The following is a 27,808-nucleotide window of genomic DNA, read 5'->3' as shown; positions in this document are numbered from 1 at the left end:
TGTTCAGGTTACTAATCATTCCTATAATTTATTGAATGTTGAAGTTTACAATGTAACAATCTTTTTTTTCTTTGTGGCAACACCTAAACTGAAAAAAAAACATTCCTAAATACAACACAGTAAAGATGGCAGCTGCTGTAGAATAGGTATTTGCCCCAGGACTCATCTGTCATTTCTGTTAAATAACATATGCATGGCTGAGTCTGTGCATGTTAATATAGATAGGTGTTAATAGGTCAGAGCATCATGGAGGATATTAACACAGAAGTGATAAGCTTACACAACTAAAATGTTAACTGACCGCAGCTGTGATAGAAAGTGCTCTCCAAATTGGACAGCAGCATGACTCTTGTCAGCAAGGCTGCAATGAATATTTCAAAAGAGTTTTAGCTGCGCATATTGTATACAGCCTTATATCTCATCTTTACTTTTTCTCAGCTTTCTTATATGTTATGAAACTTATTTCAGATCAGATGAAGTCTCAAAGCTCTAGGACATGGTATTTCAATGAATTGGATGGAAACTGTGTAATGCACCTGTTCTCTGTCAAATCCACCTTGTTCTATTTCTTGATGTTGAGAGTGCATAGTAGATTTATAAAAACCTGATTAGTCTAAGACTTTTTTATTTGTGTGGAATTATACAGCAGTTTTGTGAAAGGACAAAATGAATCCATCTGCTGGATAAGAGAGCAGAATCAGGGATCGGAAGAACAGATTGAATGCCTGTGGTTAATAACAGTTTGATGGTTGGAAAGGTGTTATACAGATCAATTCTGGTGGCAGATTTATACTGTATGTGGGATTTGCTCTCCTGCCCCCAGGCTATTATCAGTAATATGAAAGCTGCAAATCTCTCCATAAAAACAGTTAGAAGAGAAAACACTTTTAATACTTTTGTCTAGCTCTTGCAAACATGAACTTTACAAACAGTTGTCTCTCAGATGATGTTCTAATTCTAAAGGGTGTTATTAGTTTGGCTGTTAATATTGCATATATCTTAGTATATCTTGTCTTCGATAGTTCTGTTTCCAGAGTAGTTTGCTTGGTCCAAATGCCAGTCAGATTCGGCTGATTTGAAGTCTCTGAGGTGAGGTACTTTTTGTGTAATATTTTGAAGCTTTCTTATATGTTATGAAACTTATTTCATAATATTTTAAACAGAGGCTGGTGGCTATCTGTCAGGGGTGCTTTGAATGCAACATTCCTGCTTCTTGGCAGGGGGTTGGACTGGATGGCCCATGAGGTCTCTTCCAACTCTATGATTCTATGAAGCTTTGTGTGTGTAATTTTTGGAGATTTTGTGTGCAATTTAGAAAGATTCTGAGAGGTAAATGCATTTTAGGCAGAAAACAGTGTTTCTTTTTGGTTTTGTTTCCTGGAAAATACCATGGAAAAAATTGAGGCAGAGAGCTGAGCGATCAACACATCTATCTTTTAATCACCGGGTTGTCTAATTTAAATGAGGAACTATAAGTTTTACAAACACTTGTATTACAACTCCTTTTTGCAAAGTATTCCTCATGAAATAGCAACCATGTCTGTTCTTGTGTGCAGTTTAGTACTTTCCAATCTATTCCTCCTGTGTTCTTGACATACTCTTTTTTTCTCCCCCCCCCCCCCCCCCAATCCTTTGTTTTCGATTCAGGACACTATAGACTGAAGCTTCCTGTAACTTTCCAAATTGCTTTATTGTTGCTGTGTGTTCTGTCAGTTTGTCATATGATTTTTTTTTATAACATAGATGTATAGGATGTGTCACCCTCAATTTTTGTCCCTGCTAGTTGTTTTATGTTGTAGTTTTAATCCTGTTCTATGTTCATTGTAATTTAAACTAGTATATGCATATATTTCATTTATACCTGGTTCTTTTTCCTCTTCTTAAGTGGTATAGCTGTTTTTCTTTAGCTGAGTTGCCAAAAGCCTGAAAATTCTATTAATTATAGAATCTGACATCTATGGTCTCCTTAATGAAGTTTGCCAATGTGCTGAATTTCAAACTAATGGTACAACATATTAAATGATGCTGTAAACAGACACATTGACCCATTTTCTTCATAATTTTCAGAAAAACCATAGATTTCCAACAAAATTAATGTGAAAATGACTGATCTACTTAACTTAGGTTTACTGAGCTTGTTTAAGAATCAAATCCTGGTGAAGTTCTGTGCAGCAATTCAAAAATTCAAAGTTTTATGGCTCATTAAACTTTATAACCACTTGCTAGCAGATTTGTGTCAGTTTCATTCTAAAGCCAGAATGCAGCTAGCATTCTAATGTTTTGTGGGGGGATTAGTCTTCTCATTGAGTTATTATTGAGTTGTTATTATTGGAAAGTGATAAATGGTTATGGTTTCCCCTGCATATTACATCTGGAAGACATTTTAATACATTTTAAGAGAGCTACACCTGCCAGATTTCAGACTATTAGGTTCAGCCTGTGTTATGCTGTACATCTCAACTTTGATTCTGATGGTTTTTTTTCTTTATTTTTAAGGGAGCATTTTTTTCTTTTTTAGCAGAATTGAACAAAATTGGAGGGTGTAGTTGCCCTTTCAAAAGAATCCCAGCAAATTTCAGGTGAATCATTGAAGAGCACCTTGTGAGCAGTCTTTAGATTTTCCAGGAAAAGGACACTCACACTTCCATGGTTTTTCTGGCCAATTATTATGAAAATGTTGTGCTTTTTAAAAGTATTTTTTATTGTATAATACATAGAAACATCCAATCTTTGAAATTAACATTCAAAATACCAGTATTTTCCCCCACCCTACCACCACCACACCTTCCCCTCCCCCCCGCCCAGGAACAGTTAAGTACTTTTGCTGTGTTTATTACAATTGTTCAATCATGTGAATAGTCTTATTTAACATCGTATATTTGTCTTTCCCCCATTATTCTGTACATGAGGCCCTTCCATTTTGCTTCCCATGTCCTTCTGCTTTGGCCCGTCGTATAGTAACTTTTCCTTTCGCTAATATAATCTTGGAGAAGGTAATTGGCTAGATATTTATACCAAGTTTTTATATCCCGTTTCTTGTGGTCCTTCCAGCCTAGGGCCACTGAGGCTTTGATTGCCTCCATCATGTGTTTTATTATTTCCTCACTTTCTTTATATTCCCCTTTACTTTCCAATTTCTGTGTGAAAAATTGAGTCTTGTTCCATTCTATATTTATTCCTAATAGCTCCTCCATTTCCTTCCTGATTATTTCATGGAACTTTTGGATTTTTTCGCATTACCCTCACATGTGGGTGTATGTTCCTATTTTTCCGCAGTTGTGCCAACATAATTTTGGGTACGTTTTCGTAATATGCACCAATTGCATGGGAGTTCTGTGCAATTTTGTCAGTATATTCTGTTGCATTTATTTAATCTTTAGATGTTTTATTTTATTGATTGAATTCATCCAATTGTCTATTTCTCTCTCACTGCAACTTAATTCCTCCTTCCAGACTTCTATTAGGGTAGGTTTTGTGTTATATTGTATTTTGGTGATTATTTTATATATAAATCCCATTATTCCTTTATCCTTCTCAACTTTCCATTTTATTATTTTGTCAAGATTTGTTTCTGAGGTTTCCTTAGTCTTCAATTCTGTTAGCTTTTTAAACAGCCCTCCCCATTGTAACCAATTTCTGATCCCGCATTTATCTTTTATTTCCTCCCATTGAATTACAGTTTTGTCTGCAGGGCTTCTCTGGGGTTTGAGGAAGTTCCAGAGCATTGCATGATTTTTCTAATATGAGGTGAAACTGCATTAACCAGCTTTATCCTCTATTGGAGGCTGAAAGGCCCTGAGTGTCATATGGATGCTCAGGAGCAACTTCTTGACCATGTTAGTATTTTTGGACTGGGTAGATTGGCCCTGAGCTTAAACCTGTATAATCACTCCAAGTAAAGAGAAAATTCCAAATTTAACATGCTAGAGAATTTAAACTTCAAGCTTCTTCGGGAGAATCTTGAATCAAGCTCTTTGTTTCCTAAAAGATAAATGGTTATAGCAATATGACATGAGATGACACGAGAAGACATATATCTGCCCAAATAAGTTAAATATTATTTGTTTAATTCGTTTTTTTCTGACACAGAACTCAAATATGATCTGCATAGCAATATTTTCTTACTTTCTAACTGACTCCAAGTTGGGCTCTGTTCAGTTTTTGTCCAGGGCCCTGGCCAAAAATATACGAAACAAGAATATCCATCTGACCATGCCAGACTAATCTGATCTCTTTTTTCAATAGAGTTACAAGTTGGGTAGATGTGGGAAATGCCATGGATGTAGTGTACCTGGATTTCAGTAAGGCCTTCGACAAGGTCCCCCACGACCTTCTAGCAAACAAACTAGTCCAATGTGGGCTAGGCAAAACTACCGTAAGAAGGATCTGTAATTGGTTAAATGGACGAACCCAGAGGGTGCTCACTAATGCTTCCTCTTCATCTTGGAAAGAAGTGACAAGCGGAGTGCCGCAGGGTTCCGCCCTGGGCCCGGTCCTGTTCAACATCTTTATTAATGACTTAGATGAAGGGTTAGAAGGCATGATCATCAAGTTTGCAGATGACACCAAATTGGGAGGGATTGCATACCCCAGAGGACAGGAGCAGAATTCAAAACGATCTTGACAGATTAGAGAGATGGGCCAAAACTAACAAAATGAACTTCAACAGGGACAAATAAAAGATACTCCACTTAGGCAGAAAAAACTAAATGCAAAGATACAGAATGGGGGACGCCTGGCTTGAGAGCAGTACGTCTGAAAAAGATCTTGGAGTCCTCGTGGACAAGTTAAACATGAGCCAACAGTGTGATGTGGCGGCAAAAAAAGCCAATGGGATTTTGGCCTGCATCAATAGGAGCATAGTGTCTAGATCTAGAGAAGTCATGTTACCCCTCTATTCTGCTTTGGTTAGACCACACCTGGAATATTGTGTCCAATTCTGGGCACCACAATTCAAGATCTGGAATTGACAAGCTGGAATGTGTCCAGAGGAGGGCAACAAAAATGATCAAGTGTCTGGAAAACAAGCCCTGTGAGGAGTGGCTTAAGGAGCTGGGCATGTTTAGCCTGAAGAAGAGAAGGCTGAGAGGAGATATGATAGCCATGTATAAATATGTGAGAGGAAGCCACAGGGAGGAGGGAGTAAGCTTGTTTCCTGCTTCCCTGGAGACTAGGACGCGGAACAATGGCTTCAAACTACAAGAGAGGAGATTCCATCTGAACATGAGGAAGAACTTCCTGACTGTGAGAGCCGTTCAGCAGTGGAACTCTCTGCCCCGAAGTGTGGTGGAGGCTCCTTCTTTGGAAGCTTTTAAACAGAGGCTGGATGGCCATCTGTCAGGGGTGATTTGAATGCAATATTCCTGCTTCTTGGCGGGGGGTTAGACTGGATGGCCCACGAGGTCTCTTCCAACTCTTTGATTCTATGACCAGTCAGGAAACAAATTCAGGCTCCCCATCTTTGCTTGCTGGGGTTTTCTGCACACATTTCAGGCTGTTTTCTGGACTGTTTTAGGTTTTTTCGGGCTATATGGCCATGTTCTAGAGGCATTCTCTCCTGACGTTTTGTCTGCATCTATGGCAAGCATCCTCAGAGGCATTGAGGTCTGTTGGAACTAGAAAAATGGGTTTATATATCTGTGGAAAGACCAGGGTGGGGCAAAGAACTCTTTTCTGCTGGAGCTAGATGTGAATGTTTCAACTGACCACCTTGATTAGCATTGCCTGGAGCAATCTTTTGTTGAGAGGTGATTAGATGTCCCTGATTGTTTTCCCTCTGCCGTTTTGCTGTTTTAATTTTAGAGTGTTTTAATACTGGTAGCCAGATTTTGTTCATTTTCATGGTTTCCTCCTTTCTGTTGAAATTGTCCACATTCTTGTGGATTTCAACGGCTTCTCTGTGTAGTCTGATATGGTGGTTGTTAGAGTGGTCCAGTATTTCTGTGTTCTCAGATAATATGCTGTGTCCAGATTGGTTCATCAGGTGCTCTGCTATGGCTGACTGTTTTCTGGACCTCTAGAATGTAGCTTGGCACGTGGTGAATAGATTGCAGGACTGATTAGCTCTGCCTATTTCATTCTGGCAGGTTTGAAGTGGCGTGTCTTTCCTTGACTGTGTTTCAGTCTAGCTTAGTAGTTGCACAACTCCTTTATTATATATCCAGTTCAGTTCTTATCCACATTTTCTCTGTGTCTGACTGGCTGCAGAAATGTAAGGTGAATGTGTGTTTTTGATAAGCTTATTTACCTCAAAACCTATTTCTTTGCCATTCACAGTGTTTGATTTTAATTGCCACGTTAAAGAAAAAGCATAGCAAGTATTGGAAAATGCTCTAACTTTATAACTTACTTGAAGCAATGTTTAAATCTTTATTTCTGTTGAAAAGGCTTCCAGTGTGGCATACAGTCAAATCATAGCCCCTGCTGGCAGGTTTACCATCTAAAAATACTCAACACAGCAGATAGAAAAGGATGTGGAGGAAAGCTGGAGGGAAGCAACTGGACTTTCAACAGAGCTGGTGAAAGCCTTGTTCTTATATCATTTCCTTTTGCTATACCTTGCTGGAATGTCTGCCAGTGGCCATATAATTTTACTCAAGGTTTTTTTTGGTCTTAACGAGCTGGAATGTTAAGCATTAACACATGATAGGATTATGCTGTGATTGGAAATGCAGCCTGTGACAATATCATACAAAGGAGGCAATTCACTAATACCTTTGGACTGCAGTGTGCCTGTTTGCTGGGGCTTCATTGTAGCATACATGGTGAGTTAATAGCCCCTTAATAGTTCATGTGACTGTTTTTAGGAATAAAGATTTAAACATTGCTTCAAGCTAGAATACTTTATATTAGGTATTATAGATATAAAACTAGAAAAAAGATATTCTTTTTAACCACCTGACAACAGAGGCCAGAATAGTTTATGCATGATATTGGAGAGTAAACGAAATCCCCACAACAAAGGAATTATTAATAAAAATGGTGGAAATTGTGAGTATGGATAAACTATCGCAACAATTAACATATTGGCAAAGCAACTCAAAAAAAATCATGGACTGGACTTTATTGATTAAACTAGCTTGGGGACCCGGCGCTGCCCGGGTTATTTGAGAAAGGAATTGTGTATCAAGGTTGGTCTTTATCAGCTATTTATATGGCTTGCAGTGGTCTGAGGAAGTTAGTGAAGGTACTGCGAGTCCCATCATCTGTGGTCCATCCTCCTCCAAACAGCACCAGGATGTAGGGTGGGTCATTGGAGCTCTGTGTACCAAGTTTGGTCTTGATTGGTCATTAGATGAGGGTTGCAGCAGTCTTGGGATGGGAATGGAGGTACTTGAAGTCCCATCATCCATGGTCTGTCCTCCTTGAAAGTGCACCAGGATGTAGAGTGGGTCATTGGGGCTCCGTGTGCCAAATTTGATCTTGATCAGTCATTGGCGAGGGTCTCAGTGGTCTCAGAAAGTGAGTGAAGTTACTGCAAGACCCATCATCCATCTCCAAATTTTTCCAAACGACACCAGGACATAAAGTAGGTCATGAGTGGTCTATGTGCCAAGTTTGGTCTTGATCAGTCATTGGATGAGGTTTGCAGAGGTCTCAGAATTTATTTATTTATTTATTTATTATTTGAACTTATATGCCGCCACTCCCCTGGGGCTCGGAGCGGCTTACAAGAATAGCTAAAATCTAACAAAATTGAAAAGCAATTTAAGACAATTTAAAAACAGCGATATCAAACATTAAAAGCCTGTCGAAACAGGTATGTCTTACATGCCCTGCGGAAAGCTGGTAAGTCCCGCAAGGCACGGACTTCAGGTGGCAGAATATTCCAGAGTGATGGTGCCACCATCCATGTTCCATCCTCCTCCAAGCAGCACCAGGATTTAGAGTGGGTCATGGGGGCTCTATGTGCCAACTTTGGTCCTGATCGGTCATTAGATGAGGGTTGGAACAGTCTTGGGAAGTGAGTGGAGGTACTTCAAGTCCCATCATCCATGGTCCATCCTGCTGGAAACTGCACCAGGATGTAGAGTGGGTCATGCGGTCTCTCAGTGTGAATAGTGGTCCTGATCCATCATTGGTGGCAGTTGTATTGGTCTTTGGAAGGGAGGGCAGGTTTTGCAAGTACCATCGTCCATGGTGCATCCTCCTCCAAACTGCACCAAGATGGAGAGTGCATCATGGAGACTCAGTGTGCCAAGTTTGGTCTTTATCGGTAATTGGATGAGGGTTGCAGTGGTCTCAGGAATTGAGCAAAGGTATTGCAAGTCCCATAATCCATGGTCCATGCCCGGCCAAACCACACCAGAACATAAAGTGGGTCATGAGAGGTCTATGTGCCAAATTTGGTCTTGATCAGTCATTGGATGAGGTTCACAGCAGTTTCAGAAAGTGAGTGATAGGACTGCAAGTCCCATCATCCATGTTCCATCCTCCTCCAAACTGCAGTAGGATGTAGAGTGGGTCATGGGGCTCTGTGTGCCAAGTTCGGTCTTTATTGGTAATTGGATGAAAGTTGCTGTGGTCTCAGAAAGTGAGTGAAGGTACTGCAATCCATGATCCATCCTCCTCCAAACAGCACCAGGATGTAGAGTAGGTCTTGCGGGCTCTGTATGCCAAGTTTGGTCTTGATCAGTCATTGGATGAGGTTCACAGAGGTCTCAGAAAGTGAGTGATGGTACTGTTAGTCCCATCATCCATGGTCCATCCTACTCAAAACTGCAGTAGGATTTAGAGTGGGTCATGGGGGCTCTGTGTGCCAAGTTTGGTAGAGGACATCCAACCCCAAATTGGGAAGCAAGTTGTCCAGGAATACCTGGTTGCTCTAAATGAGTTCAAGTCCCCAGGGCCAGATCAACTACACCCAAGAGTACTGAAGGAACTAGCGGAAGTCATTTCAGAACCATTGGCAATCATCTTTGAGAGTTCTTGGAGAACGGGAGAAGTTCCAGCAGATTGGAGGAGGGCCAATGTGGTCCCAATCTTCAAGAAGGATGACCCAAACAATTACCGTCCAGTCAGCCTCACGTTGATACCAGGCAAGATTTTGGAAAAGATTGTTAAGGAAGTGGACTGCAAACACTTAGAAACAAATGTGATCATCGCTAATAGTCAACACGGATTTATCAAAAATAGTCATGCCAGACTAATCTGATCTCTTTTTTCGATAGAGTTACAAGCTGGATAGATGCAGGGAATGCCATGGATGTGGCGTACCTGGATTTCAGTAAGGCCTTCGACAAGGTCCCCCATGACCTTCTGGCAAACAAACTAGTCCAATGTGGGCTAGGCAAAACTACCGTAAGATGGATCTGTAATTGGTTAAATGGACGAACCCAGAGGGTGCTCACCAATGCTTCCTCTTCATCTTGGAAAGAAGTGACGAGTGGAGTGCCGCAGGGTTCCGTCCTGGGCCCGGTCCTGTTCAACATCTTTATTAATGACTTAGATGAAGGGTTAGAAGGCAGGATCATCAAGTTTGCAGACGACACCAAATTGGGAGGGATAGCCAATACTCCAGAGGACAGGAGCAGGATTCAAAACGATCTTGACAGATTAGAGAGATGGGACAAAACTAACAAAATGAAGTTCAACAGGGACAAATGAAAGATACTCCACTTTGGCAGGAAAAACAAAATGCAAAAATACAAAATAGGGGACGCCTGGCTCGAGAGCAGTACGTGTGAAAAAGATCTTGGAGTCCTCGTGGACAACAAGTTAAGCATGAGCCAACAATGTGATGTGGCGGCAAAAAAAGCCAATGGGATTTTGGCCTGCATCAATAGGAGCATAGTGTCTAGATCTAGGGAAGTAATGCTACCCCTCTATTCTGCCTTGGTTACACCACACCTGGAATATTGTGTCCAATTCCGGGCACCACAGTTCAAGAGAGATATTGACAAGCTAGAATGTGTCCAGAGGAGGGCGACTAAAATGATCAAAGGTCTGGAGAACAAGCCCTATGAGGAGCGGCTTAAGGAGCTGGGCATGTTTAGCCTGAAGAAGAGAAGGCTGAGAGGAGATATGATAGCCATGTATAAATATGTGAGAGGAAGTCACAGGGAGGAGGGAGCAAGCTTGTCTTCTGCTTCCCTGGAGTCTAGGATGCGGAACAATGGCTAACAATAACTATAAGAGAGGAGATTCCATCTGAACACGAGGAAGAACTTCCTGACTGTGAGAGCCGTTCAGCAGTGGAACTCTCCGGAGTGTGGTGGAGGCTTCTTCTTTGGAAGCTTTTAAACAGAGGCTGGATGGCCATCTGTCAGGGGTGATTTGAATGCAATATTCCTGCTTCTTGGCAGGGAGTTGGACTGGATGACCCATGAGGTCTCTTCCAACTCTTTGATTCTATGATTCTATGATTCTACGTATTGTTAATTCTCTGACACAGGCGAAGGCCTTTTTCTCTCCTCTCTTGTCACCTCAGAATCTTCGAACTTTCAGGCTGGCCAGAGACCATATGCAAATTTCCATCTCTCATGTCCCTGCTTTTCTCATTAACCCTCTTCTCCATCAGGGGGTCCTGTTGAGGTTGGCCAATCAGAGACCATATGCAAATAGCACCACAGTGGCAGCCAATCAGAACGCTGGCACATACACTTCCGCCACACTTCTGTCGGCCGCATACAAACACTCTCTTTTATTATATACTAGCTTGTGGACCCGGCGCTGCCCGGGTTATTTGAGAAAGGAATTGTGTATCAAGGTTGGTCTTTATCAGTTATTTATATGGCTCGCAGTGGTCTAAGGAAGTTAGTGAAGGTACTGTGAGTCCCATCATCTGTGGTCCATCTGCCTCCAAACTGCTCCAGGATGGAGAGTGGGTCATGGGGGCTCTGTGTGCCAAGTTTGGTCTTCATTAGTCATTAGATGAGTGGTGCAGAAGTCTTGGGAAGGGGTTGGGGATACTTGAAGTCCAATCATCCATAGTCTGTTCTCCCCCAAACCTCACCAGAATATTGAGTTGGCCATTGGGACTCTCTGTGCCAAGTTTGGTCTTTATTGGTATTTGGATGAGTGTCACTGTGGTTTCAGGAAGTGTGTGAAGGTACTGCAGGTCCCGTCATTAATTGTCCGTCCTCCTCCAAACAGCATTGGGATGTAGAGTGGGTCATGAGGGCTCTGTGTGCCAAGTTTGGTCCTGATCGGTCATTAGATGAGGGTTGCAGCAGTCTTGAGAAGTGAGTGGAGGTACTTGAAGTCCCATCAGTCATGGTATGTTCTCCTCGAGAGTGCACCAGGATGTAGAGTGGGTCATGGGGGCTCTGTGTGCCAACTGTAGTCTTGATCGGTCATTAGATGAGTGTTGCAGCAGTCTTGGGAAGTGAGTGGAGGTACTTCAAGTCCCATCATCCATGGTCCATCATGCTTGAAACAGCATCCGGATGTAGAATGGGTTATGGGGGCTCTGTGTGCCGACTTTGGTCTTGATCAGTCATTGGATGAGGTTCGCAGAGGGCTCAGAATGTGAATGAAGGTACTGGAAGTCCCATCATCCATGGTCCATCCTCCTCCAAGCAGCACCAGGATGTAGAGTGGGTCATGCGGGCTCTCAGTGTGAATTGTGGTCCTGATCCATCATTGTTGGCAGTTGTATTGGTCTTAGGAAAGGGGTGCATGTATTGCAAGTCCCACTGTCCATGGTGCATCCTCCTCCAAACTGCACCAGGATGTAGAGTGCGTCATGGAGACTCAGTGTGCCAAGTATGGTCTGTATCGGTAATTGGATGAGGGTTGCAGTGGTCTCAAGAATTGAGCAAAGGTACTGCAAGTCCCATAATCCATGGTCCATCCCCGGCCAAACCACACCAGGACATAATGTGGTTCATGAGGGGTCTATATGCCAAGTTTGGTCCTGATCAGTCATTGGATGAGGTTAACAGCGGTCTCAGAATGTGAGTGATGGAACTGCAAGTCCCATCATCCATGGTTCATCCTCCTCCAAACTGCAGTAGGATGTCGAGTGGGTCATGGGGGCTTTGTGTGCCAAGTTTGGTCTGTATTGGTAATTTTCTGACAGAGCCCCCGGCCTTTTCCTTTGTCTCTTTGTCATCTCGGAATCTTGGAACTGAGGCTGGCCAATCAGAGACCATATGCAAATTTCCTTCTCTCATGTCTCCGTTTCTGTCATGACCCCTTTTCTCCACCAGGGGCTCCTATTGAAGCTGGCCAATCAGGGACCATATGCAAATAGCACCACAGTGGCAGCCAATCAGAATGCTGGCACATACACCGCCACACCTCTGTCCGCCGCATACAAACTTTGACTTTTATTATATGTATAGATATAGATAGATAGATAGATAGATAGATAGATAGATAGATAGATAGAAGATAGATATAGATATAGATATAGATATATAAAACAAGTAAAATCAAGATAATATTATGAACAAATTCAAAGAAGGAAAAAGCATACTTTGGCATGTAGAAAGGAAGAGGCAGTAAGTAAGAAGTAAAAGAGAAATAAAGACTTAAATATCACAATGAAGAAGATTGGAAGTCAATCAAATACTCCTTTTCTCCTCCCCCCCAATTCCAAACCCCTCCACTCCCCTCTTTTTTCTTCTTTTTTAATCTATTACTTTTTAAAATTCTTTCCTACACCTTTTCCTTTCCCCACACAATCCTTTTTTATGTCAATGTGAAAATACTTAATAAAATTATATTTAAGAAATAGTTTATGTGACTGTTCTAATTACGTACTTTCTATAAAGATCAGTGGTCTCTTATGGCCTTTATGTTTTATAAATCAGTAGCAGTCAGAATATAGTATTCACTGCACATCTCCTGACTAGATCTGCAGATAGTTGGGCAGGAGATCTCAAAGGATTTCAGGCATTAACAAGACCCAGGTCATTTTTAAAAACCTTTGACATGGTTCCTCTTGTGCTAATTGTTTTTCTCTTGCCAGTACTCATCTCCAAAGTAAAGATACTGAGTACTATCTTGTTTTAGACAAGTCTTTTGTAGATGTGATGTATTAGCATCCCTAATCTGTGATAATTTAGACATGTATATATTCTGTTGCACTGGGAAGATTAGTGCTACTCAAAGCTGTGGTTGTTTGTGGTCTCGTGATGGCTTGAAAACTTATTAGCTGCTGGTCTACAGCAAATTACCAGGAAAGAAATTAAAAAAAATGTAGTCTGTGGGCACAAATATAGTGTTCCTAAGTACATTTGGCAGTGTAGCATGAAGGGCCCTTTTATAAACTGAAAAACTACAATCACCAAAAATATGGTGTGTTTTTCTATTATACTTGTTTGTTCCATAGCCTGGATTCTGTTTCTTTATATAATAAGAACAATAAAATTTGATTTGTTGCCTGCCTGTTCTCATGGCTTGAGGTGAGACAATGAACAGTTAATGCATATCACCATAAAATACATACATTAAAAACATAGTACAAGGATTAAAATGCATTACAAATGCATATATTAAAATACAAATAGAATATAAATGTAAAATTTGACATTTATAATTGACTGAGTAGGCCTGCTGGAAAAGACAGGTTTTCAGTTCTGTTTTGAATGCTTACAGCTCATTTAGCTTGGTTTCATACACACGTAGATTCATGGGCACAAAGGCACTATAAGATACATAAATAATTACACTTGGTATCTGTTGTCTGTAATAAGGCACAATTTTCTGAGCACCACAGTGCCCTTTACTGTTTAACATGCTTGATTTACTTTTCCTGTTGTGCTCTTAATAGCAGGCCATAGAGCATTTAGGTGTGAAAATAGCCTTATATTTTTGAGAACTGAACAACTAAGAAGATGTGACAAGTTTTTCTTTACAAAATCACTGTGGTATATGTAAATGTTAGATTGCTGCTTAAACAACAGAGATTCATATTTTTTTCAAAAATATCATTAATTGTGTTGGTTAAGCTGCTGGTATTTAATATGTTAAAGAATGAGATTAATCACTTAGGCTAGGTACTGATAGAGCAAATGTAATCTTTGAGTTTAGAGATTATTATAAAACATCAGATTTTAAGGAGAATGGGAGAAATCATCATATTTACATCCTGTTGTGATCTTCCTGAAGTTGGCCACAATTTTAAATTCAGGTTTTTATACAAATGTAACCACAATTAGAGGAGTTGTAATCATAATTGGAGTTGCTCTCGTGTGCCTTCCAGTCACAAGATCTTCTTGGTAAGTTTCTACAAAGTGGGCTTGTTACTGCCATCCTCTGAGGCTGAGAAGTATGCAAGTTGCCCAAGATTACCTAGTCATAAGTCCAAAGTCATAATCCACTGTTCAAACCACTAATTAAGCATTGGCCCCTTAATTAGATTAGACAATTTGAAATCAATGTGACTTCTTAGGCTGGATTTATACTACCAGTTAATCTGCAGTTTTAGATTGCAGATTAACTGCATAAAACTGGATTCTATGAGTAGTGCCAATGCAATGAATCCGCATTCTGAAACAGCATTATATGGCAATGTAGATCCAACTTTATTTAAATCTTAGCTATGTGAACATTCAAGAGAATCTGTTATCTTATTAGCTTATGCTTCTTTCCTCATTTTCTTTTGGACTTCATTCGAATGTCTTACTGCATCTGAGTGTCTGATCACTGTAGAATCATAGAATCATAGAGTTGGAAGAGGCCTCATGGGCCATCCAGTCCAACCCCCTGCCAAGAAGCAGGAATATTGCATTCAAAGTACCCCTGACAGATGGCCATCTAGCCTCTATTTAAAAGCCTCCAAAGAAGGAGCCTCCACCACACTCCAGGGCAGAGAGTTCCACTGCTGTAGAGCTCTCACAGTCAGGAAGTTTTTCCTCATATTCAGATGGAATCTCCTCTCTTGTAGTTTGAAGCCATTGTTCCATGTCCTAGTCTCCAGGGAAGCAGAAAACAAGCTTGCTCCCTCTTCCCTGTGACTTCCTCTCACATATTTATACATGGCTATCATATCTCCTCTCAGCCTTCTCTTCTTCAGGCTAAACATGCCCAGCTCTTTAAGCCGCTCTCCATAGGACTTGTTCTCCAGACCCTTGATCATTTTAGTCGCCCTCCTCTGGACATATTCCAGTTTATCAATATCTCTCTTGAATTGTGGTGCCCAGAATTGGACACAATATTCCAGGTGTGGTGTAACCAAGGCAGAATAGAGGGATAGTATTACTTCCCAAGATCGACACTATGTACTGTGTTTGAAGTCTTTTGTAGATATTTGCGGTTATGCATGCTCTGTGTCCCAAAGACCAATAGTGCAATGGATTCTAAATATATCTATACTAGTACTAGTACTTTAACTTGAATCAAGCTTCATTATTTCCTTTTCTTTTCTTTTCTTTCCTTTTCTTTTTGTGTGTTTGTTGATCCCAACTGTTTTGCCTGCTCTTTGCATTCCTTTGGTTTAATTGCTACTTCTGATTTTCGTGTTATTAATAATCTTTGCAATCCGTTTTATTGGTTTTGTTTGGATTCCTATTCAAAGTGTTCTCTCTTTCCATGATACCAGTAGAGGTGACCATCTGGTAGCCCTTGAACTGTATCCAGCCTCTGAATCAATTTGATCTGGCCTTACCAAGATATTACTTCTGGTGTGGTAAAGACTATGAGGCAGAAGTTGTCTACCTCATAGTCTATTGTTTATCACAAATCTTTGTTTCCTCAATAAGCCATTTTTTTTCAAAATCCAATTATCACAGGGACAGGAATTGAGGGAAAATCTTTTTTTAAAAAAACCAATTATCTTTAAAGTTTTAAAAATTACGCTAAAAGTAAAAAAGGTGAATCAAGAAAAGAAATATAGAGTAGAAACATACAAAAAATGCCAAGAAAAAGAAAAGAAATAAAAGAAAAGAAATAAAAAAAAATGAGATGACCAAAAAATGCCTTGGTCCTTTCACTATTGGCTGCAACTTCCTGGCGGATGTCAGGTGGTGCAATACCGGCTAAGCAGTGTAATTTCTCCAGTGGTGTAGGGCGCAGACACCCTGTGATAATGCGGCATGTCTCATTAAGAGCCACATCCACTATTTTAGTGTGGTGAGATGTGTTCCACACTGGGCATGCATACTCAGCAGCAGAGTAGCATAACGCAAGGGCAGATGTCTTCACTGTATCTGGTTGTGATCCCCAGGTTGTGCCAGTCAGCTTTTGTATGATATTGTTTCTAGCACCCACATTTTGTTTGATGTTCAGGCAGTGCTTCTTGTAGGTCAGAGAGCGGTCCAGAGTGACTCCCAGGTATTTGGGTGCGCTGCAATGCTCCAGTGGGATTCCTTCCCAGGTAATCTTCAGAGCTCGGGATGCTTGTCTGTTCTTAAGTTGAAAGGCACATGTGTGTTTTAGATGGATTAGGGATCAGTTGGTTTTCCCTGTAATAGGCAGTTAGAGCACCTAGAGCTTTGGAGAGCTTCTGGTCTACCATCTCAAAGCTCCCTGCTTGAGCGGTAATGGCACGATCATCAGCATAGATGAAACTCTCTGTCCCTTCTGGCGGTGGCTGGTCATTTGTGTAGATGTTGAACATGGATGGGGTGAGCACGCTCCACTGAGGCAGGCCATTCTTCTGTTTCCGCCATCTGCTTCTCTGGCCCTGGAACTCAACAAAAAGCTCCTGTTTTGTAGCAGGTTTCCTATGAGATGGGTGAGATGGTAGTCCTTTGTGATATTATACATTTTTCTCAGGAGGAGGCGGTGGTATCGGATATTTACTATTCATAACATCAGCAAAATGATAGTTATGAAGTAGCAATGAAACTAATGTTATGGTTGGGGGTCACCATAACATGAGGAAGTGTATTAAGGGGTCGTGACATTAGGAAGGTTGAGAACCACTGTAGTAAAGGATGCCTCCCACCACAGGAGTAAACAACCAATCATGCCTTGTCCCAGCAACTAGGAAGAGTCCATCCCAATTGCCATTGCTGTGGTCTTGAAGAAGGGGGGCTTCCACAGTGTCACCCCTTCTCATTGTACAGTCTACAGTAATTGAGTGTTGCGAACTGTCAAATTAATAGTGTGTAAGTGGGCTTTGGGAGTCTTTTTGGCTGAAGGATGGGGTATAAATGCTTATAAATAAATTATAAAAAATATTTTATAGTACTCGGTTTTTTACCATCAATCACCTTGTTTAAGTATATGAAGGAACAGACAGATAGGCAGTCACCTCTGTTCCTGCTATAAAGGCATCCCCCTGGAATTTCTGGGGACCCTCCAAAGGAACAGATTAAGCTGGCTGCCTGGGTGTTTCTTCTCTTCTGCCCATCCCCCCTGGTACTTGAGATCTTCCAGTAGTAGGCAGTCTCATCTCTGCTGTCATTTATATATTTTGTCAATAAGTGTATCACTATAATTTTAAAAGGGTTGTTTGATTGAAAAAAACACGGGGGGGGGGGGGGGGAATAAATATGGCAGACATGTCATCTCACTCTCCTGATCTTCTGAATCCTCTACTTCTTGTCAATTGTTTTCTTTAACAATTTGCTTGAAACTACGTATATGTTCTTCTGATGTTCTTCTAGAAAAACTTCCTACTGTTACGTGATTTCAGCTTCCTCAAGAACTGCAGGTTCAAAGCCCAGAATGTCAAGCTTTCAGAGGGCAATATGAGACACTTAACAGGTTGAAGGCAAAATCAGAGAATTTATTCTCAATAGCCAAACAGGATGTCAGCAGAGTCTGCACTTTAAAAAAAAATTCAGACTCACAATTGTGAACACATTTATTTATTTATAGTACATTGACACAATGTACTATATACAAAGTGATACAAAACAAAAAGATTTTGCCACACCAGTCATTCATTGGATAAATAAATAAAAGATGTTCCACACCACATTTGTGAGTCAGCTTTTTCTTTCACCCAGTGAAGAGCCTCTGCCCTGACATCCCTGTTTGGCTGAAAAATTGCGGTATAGAAATAAAGCAAATATATAAATAAATTGGTTCCAAGTGGGAAATTTAAAGAAGTGTCATTGGTGATTCTGAAGATTTGTGTCTGTCTGTATGTCCCCTCAGGAATAAAGTGCACTCAGAAAAGGAATGCAGCTGATCAAAAGTTAATGGGTCTTGATGACCCAGTGCCAGGCTTGAATAAGTGTTGACCAGACAGACAAGAAGGTGTTCAGGGTGTTGTTGTAATCAATCGAGACCTCATGGAAGGGAGTCTGACACAGCACTATAGATGAGGATATGTTCCCAGGACAAAATCAGATATTATGACAACCCTTGTAGCTCTTCAGAAAGACCCACTATTTGTTCCCTGTGACTTTTCCATGGTATTGTAAAAGGATTATGCTGGATAAATGGCTATCCCCTAAGATCCAGGGTATAGGAAAGGTTAGGTACATTCAGGATAGGTTTATTGAAGATTAGCTTTGAATTTAGGGAAAGACCAGCACATGCTCACTGTCTGTCTCAATGGAGCTGTGGGGTTCATTTTTTGAGGTTCAATTTTAGATAACACTGCCTCACACTTAAAGCCCCTTTAACCTTCCTCAGAAGTCTACCTAAATCTTTTCATATTGCTTCCTGGGAGATATATAGTATTAGTGTGTGGTAAGGGTTTTCTTTTTCTTTTTTTCATGCAGGAAGTCAAACATGTTATACAGCTTGCAGAGCCCTAGAATCATTACATAGCATTAGGTGTGTTTCTGTTACATAGGCTTTAGGTGTGTTCCCTTGATTCCTTTTTCATGTTCTCTGTTAAACTTTCCCATTTGCTTATGCCAGTTGTGCATTTTGAGGAAATGGAAGCATCTAGCACATTTCCATTTTTTTTCAATTCATTTTCTGTTCTATGTTGTTGGACTTTGATGAACTCAAGACAGTTTGTGAATGAGGTCACTTGGTCATTCTTCCAAAACTGCTAATTTTCTTGTTTTGTTTGTTGGCTTGCTATTACAATTTTTTTTTTGTAGAAATGTCCATTATTATAGTCTATCAAGAATATGTTTTGGTTGTTGTGTCTTTAATTTGTTCAACTATCACTGTTTTCTTTGGAGATGAGCAATGATAGTAGATGATTATAACTGCCAACAGACTGCAAATGTTCAAAGACTTTGGCTGGAATCCTATTGATGATTTACACAGTATCAATACTGTTATGCAAGCTGTTCTATTTTCTAGGAAGTTGTACAACGTTGGAATTACTCCGTTCATGAGTCTCCCTTACAAATATATTTTCTTCCTATCTCATCCTGGGTTTTTATCATGGTATCTTGCACATGTGGCCCGCTCATTGTGATGGTGTTTGACCTCCTCTATCTTGTCATGCCCAGCATTTATTTTTAACATTTGGCCCAGCCACAGTTTTAAATGTGTTTTTGTGCTATTGTTCAATGTTTATGCTACTTGTGTATGATATTTATTTTAATTGCTTTGTATTAGTAGTTGTATTTTGCTTCGTATTGTGGTTGTTATTGCTTGTATTGATGTATTGTGGGCTCGGTCTCATGTAAGCCGCACCAAGTCCCTTGGGAGATGGTAGCGGGGGTAGAAATAAAGTTTATTATTATTTATTATTATCTTTTATTGTATTACTTTGCACTGTTTATTGTTTTTATGTTTGATTCATTTTATTGCGATTTTGTTTTATGCTTTTTATGTTATTGTATTGTAATTGCACTACTGGGCTTGGCCATCCCAAGTCCCCTTTGGGGAGATGGTGGCAGGGTATAAATAAAGATTTATTATTATTATTATTATTATATTATTATTATTATTGGTTTTGCACAAGCAACAGCACTACTATGTGCAACGGACTAGTTTAAGACATTGCTGCCTGTTTTGCAATTATTCATTCATTGGTGTATAACTCTTGTGCAGTATGATGGTGCAAAATTATGTTTCTACAGGTAACAAAATGGCTGTCACAAAGGAGAGTGAGAGTGTGTGTGTCAAAATCCTGACATTTTATTATAAGAGAAATTATTCCAATTAACACTTATGACCATTGCAGGATTGCAACAGCTAAACATGAATTCCACATCTTTCCTTTAAAGCTTTGCAATGCTCCCCAACACAACCCTTTCCAAGGTGCTGGGTAATGGGGTGGTAAAAGTAATGACATATCCAGCCAGTGCCTTAGGAATGGCTGTGGGGCGCAGGCTGTGTAAGAGATGTTATACTTATGCCTCTGTAGCTACATCTTCTAATGTAAGATCTATATATTCCTTCTCTTTTTCTGATTTACATTATAAGACAATGCACACACATTTATGGCTGTACAGCACATTTTAAAACTACCAAGGAAGTCCAGTTTCAGCAAAGAAAGTACCACAGCTGATGTCAGTGTGTATTCCAGATTCAGGGCAAAATTGACTCTGCAAAATATGGAGTGCATTGTAGACACCTGCCCCCTGCCGAAGAACATTATAGACTCCAGAACAATTCTGCAGAAAAGCACACCCAAGGGTAACAGGGCAGGGGACTAATTGATCCCCTGTGTACGGGCAGTGATTATTTTTGCTAATACCTGTCATGTTTGCCTCTGGAGTGCTAATGTACATCTCTCTGAGAAATGGAAAACTTCTCAGCATAGCAATTGAAGTTGGTTCCATGGTTAGGTAATCACCTACCTGGCCTCAAACCACTTCTACACCTGTCAATCTAATCATCTGTCCAGCCAAAACGATTTCCTCCAAAATCTGGTTCCAAACTGCATTATAGTGTATAGATTTGCGTCTAGATAAGCAATATTTCAGCCAGGAGATTCCTTGAGTGACCCTCAACCTGTTACTCTTTTAGGGTTCATCTAAATTACAATAATGTAGTTTGATGTCACTGTCACAGTTCAATGCTGTGGAATCATGGGAGTTGTAGTTCTAGAAGGTTTTTAGCCTTCTCTTCCAAAGAGAAGAATGCCTCATCAACTACCTCATTAAACTATAAATGCCAGGATTAATGGCATTGACCCAGGGCAGTTAAAGTTGTGACACACTGAACTATTTCTACAGAGTACATGCCCCCATATTCTAACTACTCCAGATGGTCTTCATGAATTCAAAGCCTCTACTGAGCCCTTGGATGAAGGGCAGTATAAAAATACTCCAAAATGCAGAATACTAAGAAATCAATGTATAGGATGAGTGAAGCCTCTTTGCATCTAAGTCATGATCATGTTTGCCTAAAATAAATATATGCTTGTAATGGTTTTCATTTGTAAAAAAATTTCCCTTACAGAAACATGCAAAAGGACAAGATTTGTTTGATCAGATTATATATCATTTGGACCTTGTGGAAACGGATTATTTTGGCTTGCAGTTCATTGATGTATTCCAGATTATGGTATGTATTTGGCTTTTATATTGTGGCAATGATTTCGACCAGAAAAGTATAATCTGATTTTTTAAAAGCTGGTTAATACAACATTAGGCCACCGTCTTCCAAATAAGCTGGAAATTGTCACTAGTTTGAAACAAGCAAAAATGTTATACTTCATGTGCAAAACTGATACTTCATTCTATGTATGTACATTTTAGAAGTATCTTGGGGATTTTTAAACCTTTGCTGTGGAGTCTTCATTTCACTCACATCCTGTTAATCAATATATAAAGATTAATAGCTAATATTACAAATTGGAAAAATGAATCATGTACTTCAGAAACAGAAATGTGGCATGAAGTTTCTGATAGAGTCATAGAATCATAGAATCAAAGAGTTGGAAGAGACCTCATGGCCCATCCAGTCCAACCCCCTTCCAAGAAGCAGGAATATTGGATTCAAATCACCCCTGACAGATAGCCATCCAGCCTCTGTTTTAAAAGCTTCCAAAGAAGGAGCCTCCACCACACACAGAGAGTTCCACTGCTGAACGGCTCTCACAGTCAGGAAGTTCTTCCTCATGTTCAGATGAAATCTCCTCTCTTGTAGTTTGAAGCAATTGTTCCGCGTCCTAGACTCCAGGGAAGGAGAAAACAAGCTTGCTCCCTCCTCCCTGTGGCTTCCTCTCACATATTTATACATGGCTATCATATCTCCTCTCAGCCTTCTCTTCTTCAGGCTAAACATGCCCAGCTCCTTAAGCCGCTCCTCATAGGGCTTGTTCTCCATACCCTTTATCATTTTAGTCGCCCTCCTCTGGACACATTCCGGCTTGTCAATATCTCTCTTGAATTGTGGTGCCCAGAATTGGACACAATATTCCAGGTGTGGTCTAACCAAAGCAGAATAGAGGGGTAGCATGACTTCCCTGGACCTAGACACTATGCTCCTATTGATGCAGGCCAAAATCCCATTGGCTTTTTTTGCCTCCACATCACATTATTGGCTCATTTTTAACTTGTTGTCCACGAGGATCTTTTTCACACGCACTGCTCTCAAGCCAGACATCCCCATTCTGTATCTTTGCATTTTGTTTTTCCTGCCAAAGTGGAGTATCTTGCATTTGTCACTGTTGAACTTCATTTTGTTAGTTTTGGCCCATCTCTCTAATCTGTCAAGATCGTTTTGAATCCTGCTCCTGTCCTCTGGAGTACTGGCTATCCCTCCCAATTTGGTGTCGTCTGCAAACTTGATGATCCTGCCTTCTAACCCTTCATCTAAGTCATTAATAAATATGTTGAACAGGACCGGGCCCAGGACATAACCCGGTTATTTAATACACCCTAAAGGTGCACCCCTACAATTGTTTCCGTGATTTCTGAATGCATAATCATATCCTTAAATCAGAGACGAGAGTTATTTTTTAGTGAACATTCGTGGACTCAAGCTGCAGGGGAAAAAAAAAACCCGTTAGAATGCTCTCTGGAGTACAGAAATACCTTCCCAGCTTCTTAACACAGAAATATGTTAGGAAAAGTTTTTTCTGCACAAAGCAAATAATATTTGCTTCTCTTTCTTTCTATGTGTAATGGCCATTCTGTGAAATAAGTGTGTGAAAATACTGAAACAGAATATTCTGGACACAGTCTATTGCTACTGAGGCAGGTGCTAGCATTTTACTCCCTGCTAACCCAGTCTGCCTTGTTGAAATACTTGCTCCTCATCATATTCTCCCCCTGCCCTTAACCGGCACAGTGTGAAATTCCTCTTTTTTGTGCTCTTCTTGCCTTCTTATCTCTTCTTGTTTCTTGCAGCTTTTCTGTGGTATGCTGTTCTGTTTACTTGCCCAACTTGTTCCCAAAACTTGCCTCTACTCTAGTTCTAGTTGACTTTAGTCCCAATTTAGATATTTCCTCTTAAGTTCAAAGGGATAAGGTCAATCCAAGAGGCCAAGTCAGCGTATAATTCACATAGTCAGCACTTAATTAGCATATATCTTTTGTATATTTTCAGCTGTATTGTTTTGTAAATTGTAAGCTACCCCGAGTCTCATTTTTAGGAGAATACTGTGATAGAAATCATAGAATCATAGAGTTGGAAGAGACCTCATGGGCCATCCAGTCCAACCCCCTACCAAGAAGCAGGAATATTGCATTCAAAGCACCCCTGATAGATGGCCATCCAGCCTCTGTTTAAAAGCTTCCAAAGAAGGAGCCTCCACCACACTCCGGGGCAGAGAGTTCCACTGCTGAACAGCTCTCACAGTCAGGAAGTTCTTCCTAATGTTCAGATCAGGCATATAGCCGGGGTAAACTGTTATGTTTATTCATATCTTGATCTTATCACCATACTCAATATATCCCATATGCATGGGGGTATTGGGGTAATGATACATAAGGTTTGCTAGGCTAGACCCTCTTTCACTCAGACTCAGCCCCCCCCCCCGAAACTCAGCCCCCCCGAAACCGCCCCCCTGAAAAAAAATTCAGCCCCCCCCCCCCCCCCCCGAAACGAAATCCTGGCTACGGGCCTGGTTCAGATGGAATAAACAAGATACTAATTGAATACTCAGGCCAGTTGATTTAAAACAAAATAAAATGAGAGATGAGAGGCGATAAAATTAAGCAGGCATTACCAAGCAATAAAAGCAAAGGAGAGCCAAGACATTGAATTTTTTTATTAAAGAAGAAATAAAAAACAAAACAATCCAAAGAAAATCATAACAAACAAAAGAAGTTCCAGAGCTCCTTACAACATAGCATCATGTAGCTGGACACACTGTACTCTTGACCTGGTATTTTTTGCAGATGGGGGTGAAAATTTCAGGTTGGAGGAACTGTCAATTGTTCTGTTGCCATGGACCGACCATCATCTGAGCAGGTTTAGACTCACCACAGCCTCTAAACTCCGCAAGGGTGGGGGACCTACTTAGATGATCCGCCCCAGGAGACTAATGGATCTGGATGGATTCCTGACATCTCTTGAAGAGTTTCCTGTCATGGCGGCAGACGGCTAGGGCGGTTGACACAATCACCCCCAAATGTCCCCTTCAGCGTAGCAGAGTCAACTTGGCTCCTTGGTTCACCATGGAGCTTTCAGTGATGAACCGAGTGAGACGGAGATTAGAGTGCATTTGGCGGAAGTTTCAGAAGGAATGCAACCAAACACAGATTAAAGCCTCTCTTAGGGCCTACCCCACATCAGTGAAGACAGCCAGGAAGATGTTCTTGATTGCTCACTTCGCATCTGCAACTAATAGACATAAGCAGTTATTCCGAGTGGTCAAGGAGCTCCTCTACCCACTCCATGACCACTCAGTGACTAAATGTGATTGTTTCTATTCTAAATAACTACCGGCCTAATTTCCAATCTCCCTTTTTGGGACAATTTTCTGGAGCATGTGGTGGCCTCTCTACTCCAGGGATTCTTGGAAGAAACTTATTATCTTGATCCATTGCAGTCTGGTTTTAGACCTGGTTATGATACGGAGGCAACTTTGGTCGCCTTGGTGGATGACCTCTGGAGAGAACTAGACAGGGAGAGTGTGTCCCTTCTGGTTCTCCTGAACATCTAAGTGGCCTTTGATACCATCAGCCATGCTATCCTTCTGGGGAGGCTTCCCAGAATGGTTTCACCAGTGATAATAGGATTTTCCAGAGGAGAGCAACTAAAATGATCAAGGGTCTAGAGAACAAGACATATGTGGAGCGACTTAAAGAGCTGGGCATGTTTAACCTGCAGAAGAGAAGGCCGAGAGGAGATGTGGTGGCCATGTATAAATATGTGAGTGGAAGTCATAGGGAGAAGGGAGCAAGCTTGTTTTCTGCTGCGCTGGAGACTAGGATGCAGAGCATTGGCTTCAAACTACAGGAAAGGAGATTGCACCTGAACATTAGGAAGAACTTCATAACTGTGAGAACTGTTCAGCAGTGAAACTCTCTGCCCTGGGGTGTGGTGGAGGCTCCTTCTTTGGAGGCTTTTAAACAGAGGCTGGATGTCCATCTGTCAGGAGTGCTTTGAATGCGATTTTCCTTCTTGTTGGCAGGGGGTTGGACTGGATGGTCCATGAGGTCTCTTCCAACTCTTTGATTCTATGATTAATTTCAAACTGCCAGTGACCTGGAAGAGTTCTTATATAAAGAATAATTAGATAGTTCCTGAAACTGTCATTTTAAAAAACAACAACAACAACAAACAAACAAACCAGCTTGCTCATTTATTTGTGGATATGGGAGTAAGTATTTCACTTTTGGCATTGTTTTTAATCGGAAATCATAAACTTCGGCCTTTTGTTTTTATCACCTAGCGGAAATGCAATAATGCAGACGTATTTGCTTGTAGTATTTTGGGATAAAAATTGGATTTTTATCCCGTTTTCTCCCCCACAATGTAGTTCTGGGCAGTTTGTAGTAATCGATAATACTAAAAGAGTATACTGGCATCTTTTGGGCTGTGATAATTCATTACAACACCATGTTAGGCACTCTCAAAACTTGATAGTATTTTTGCTTCTTATCTAAGTGCTGAATTCCAAATCAAAATATAGAAATTTCAATTGGTCCCTCTTTAACAGGGCGATAGAGTGTAGCCCAGAGTCCTCTCAGTAGGGAGTAAATCACACTGGATGACACTTATTTCTGAGTACATATACTTAACATTGTAGGTAGATTGAAACTACTGAAACTGTAGACATAGAATGTGAGAAAGTCATATAACCACTAACCATTCGGCTCTATTTTCTCTAATAGATAATATAGTTGACCCTCCATATCTACTAATTCTGTATCCATGAATTCAGGATATAATGTTAAAACTGTTTTCAGTTTTAAACCTGTTAGTTCTTTAACCCTGTTCTTACAGTAAATATTTTTTAAATTGTAATCCTTTTATGATTCCTATGAAATACCTTTGTATTTCACTTTGAAAGAAAACAAAAATCAAATAACCAAATAAATTAAGCAGATTATGTGTACATAGACAGTCCTTCCTTAGGCGATTTCTTATTGTCCGAGTAGGAGTGTCTTCCAAGATTAGTGTACTGGTGGTGGGTCTGTAGGTGACTGTGGAGCCCTATTCTTGATCTGCATCTTCTCCTGTAGTGAGGGCATTGGTTTCCAGGTGGAAGGCAGTCCCGGTCGGGGTTGACTTGATGTGCCTTCCTCTTGGCACGTTTCTCTCTTTTGCCCTCCATTCATGCCTCTTCAAATTCTACAGCACAGCTGGTCACAGCTGATCTCCAGCTGGAGCACTCAAGGGCCAGGGTTTTCCAGTTCTCAGTGTCTATGCAAGAGTTTTTAAGGTTGGCTTTGAGAGGCAATGCTGATGGAATCGTTCCAGGAGTTGCATGTGACGTTGGTAGACAGTCCACATCTTGCAGGCATATAGCAGGGTTGGAAGGACAATAGCTTTATAAACAAGCACCGTGGTATCCCTACAGGTGTCCCGGTCCTCAAACACTCTTTGCTTCATTCGGAAAAAAGGTCCATTTGCAGAGCTCAGGCGGTGTTGTATTTCAGTGTCAATGTTGACTTTTGTGAAGAGGTGACTGCCAAGGTAGCGGAAATGGTCAGCATTTTCTAACGTTACACCATTAAGCTGTATTTCTAGCGTTGGAGAGGGATTCACTGGTGACTGCTGAAAGAGCACTTTGGTTTTCTCAATGTTCAATGACAGGCCGAGTTTCTCGTATGCTTCTGTGAAGGTGTTTAGAGTGGTGCGCAGATGACGTTGTCATCAGCATATTGGGGTTCTATAACAGATGTTGTTGTAACCTAGGTTTTGGCTTTCCGTCTGCTGAGGTTTAAATAGCTTGCCATCTGTTGGATAGATGATTTACACTCCGGTGGAAAGATTCCCATCAACAAGATAAAGTACCATAGTGATGAAGATGAAAAATAAAGCTAATAAAATTGACACCTGAGTCCATCTTAAATGCTGTCTGGGACTGTTGCCATCATGTCATCATGGAGGAGCTGCAAGATGTTCACAAATTTGTTAGGGCACCCAATTTTTTGGAGGATGGTCCAGAGAGCACTGCAATTCACTGTGTCGAATGCCTTTGCAAGGTCAATGAATGCCATGTACAGTGGTTGATTTTGTTCCCTACATTTTTCTTGGAGCTGTTGTGCAATGAAGATCATGTCCAGTGTTCCTCTGGAGGGGCGGAAGCAGTTCTGGGATTCTGGAAGGGTGTCTTCTGAGTGGGGTAGAAGGCGGTTTGCGAAGATTCTTGCGAGGATTTTCCCAGCGGAGGTTAGAAGGGAGATACCTTGATAGTTTCCGCAGTCTGAGGGTGATGATGGTGGCATTGTTGAAATCTGCTGGGATTTTCTCAGTCACCCACACTTTTTCTATAAGCTGGTTGAGTTGTTGTGTCAGCTCAGGCCCTCCCTCTTTAAAGATTTCAGCAGGGATCCCATCAGGTCCACTGGCTTTGTTATTTATTTATTTTGTTGGCTGATGGCATTGCTAACTTCTTCCAAACTAGGCAGTGCTGCAAGCTCATCCCTGGTTTGTAGGCCTGTTTGATCAAGAAAAAATTTGTTTCTAAAATCGATTTGTAATT

The 27,808-nt window shown here is 40.8% G+C and overlaps 1 protein-coding gene across 1 annotated transcript in view; it reads left to right on the top strand.

The window, feature by feature from the left end:
- Positions 1–27,808, top strand: part of EPB41L4B (erythrocyte membrane protein band 4.1 like 4B) — a 138,809-nt gene that overhangs the window by 30,302 nt on the left and 80,699 nt on the right. Inside the window, exon 2 of the mRNA XM_060781439.2 lies at positions 21,163–21,267. Within this exon, the coding sequence (XP_060637422.2) occupies positions 21,163–21,267 (105 nt within the window). The remainder of the gene's footprint in view (positions 1–21,162; positions 21,268–27,808) is intronic.

The sequence above is a fragment of the Anolis sagrei genome, chromosome 6 (genome assembly GCF_037176765.1).
Source record: "Anolis sagrei isolate rAnoSag1 chromosome 6, rAnoSag1.mat, whole genome shotgun sequence".
Lineage (NCBI taxonomy): Eukaryota > Metazoa > Chordata > Lepidosauria > Squamata > Dactyloidae > Anolis > Anolis sagrei.
Note: the sequence above shows the minus strand (reverse complement) of the source record. Positions and strands in the feature narration are given on the sequence as shown.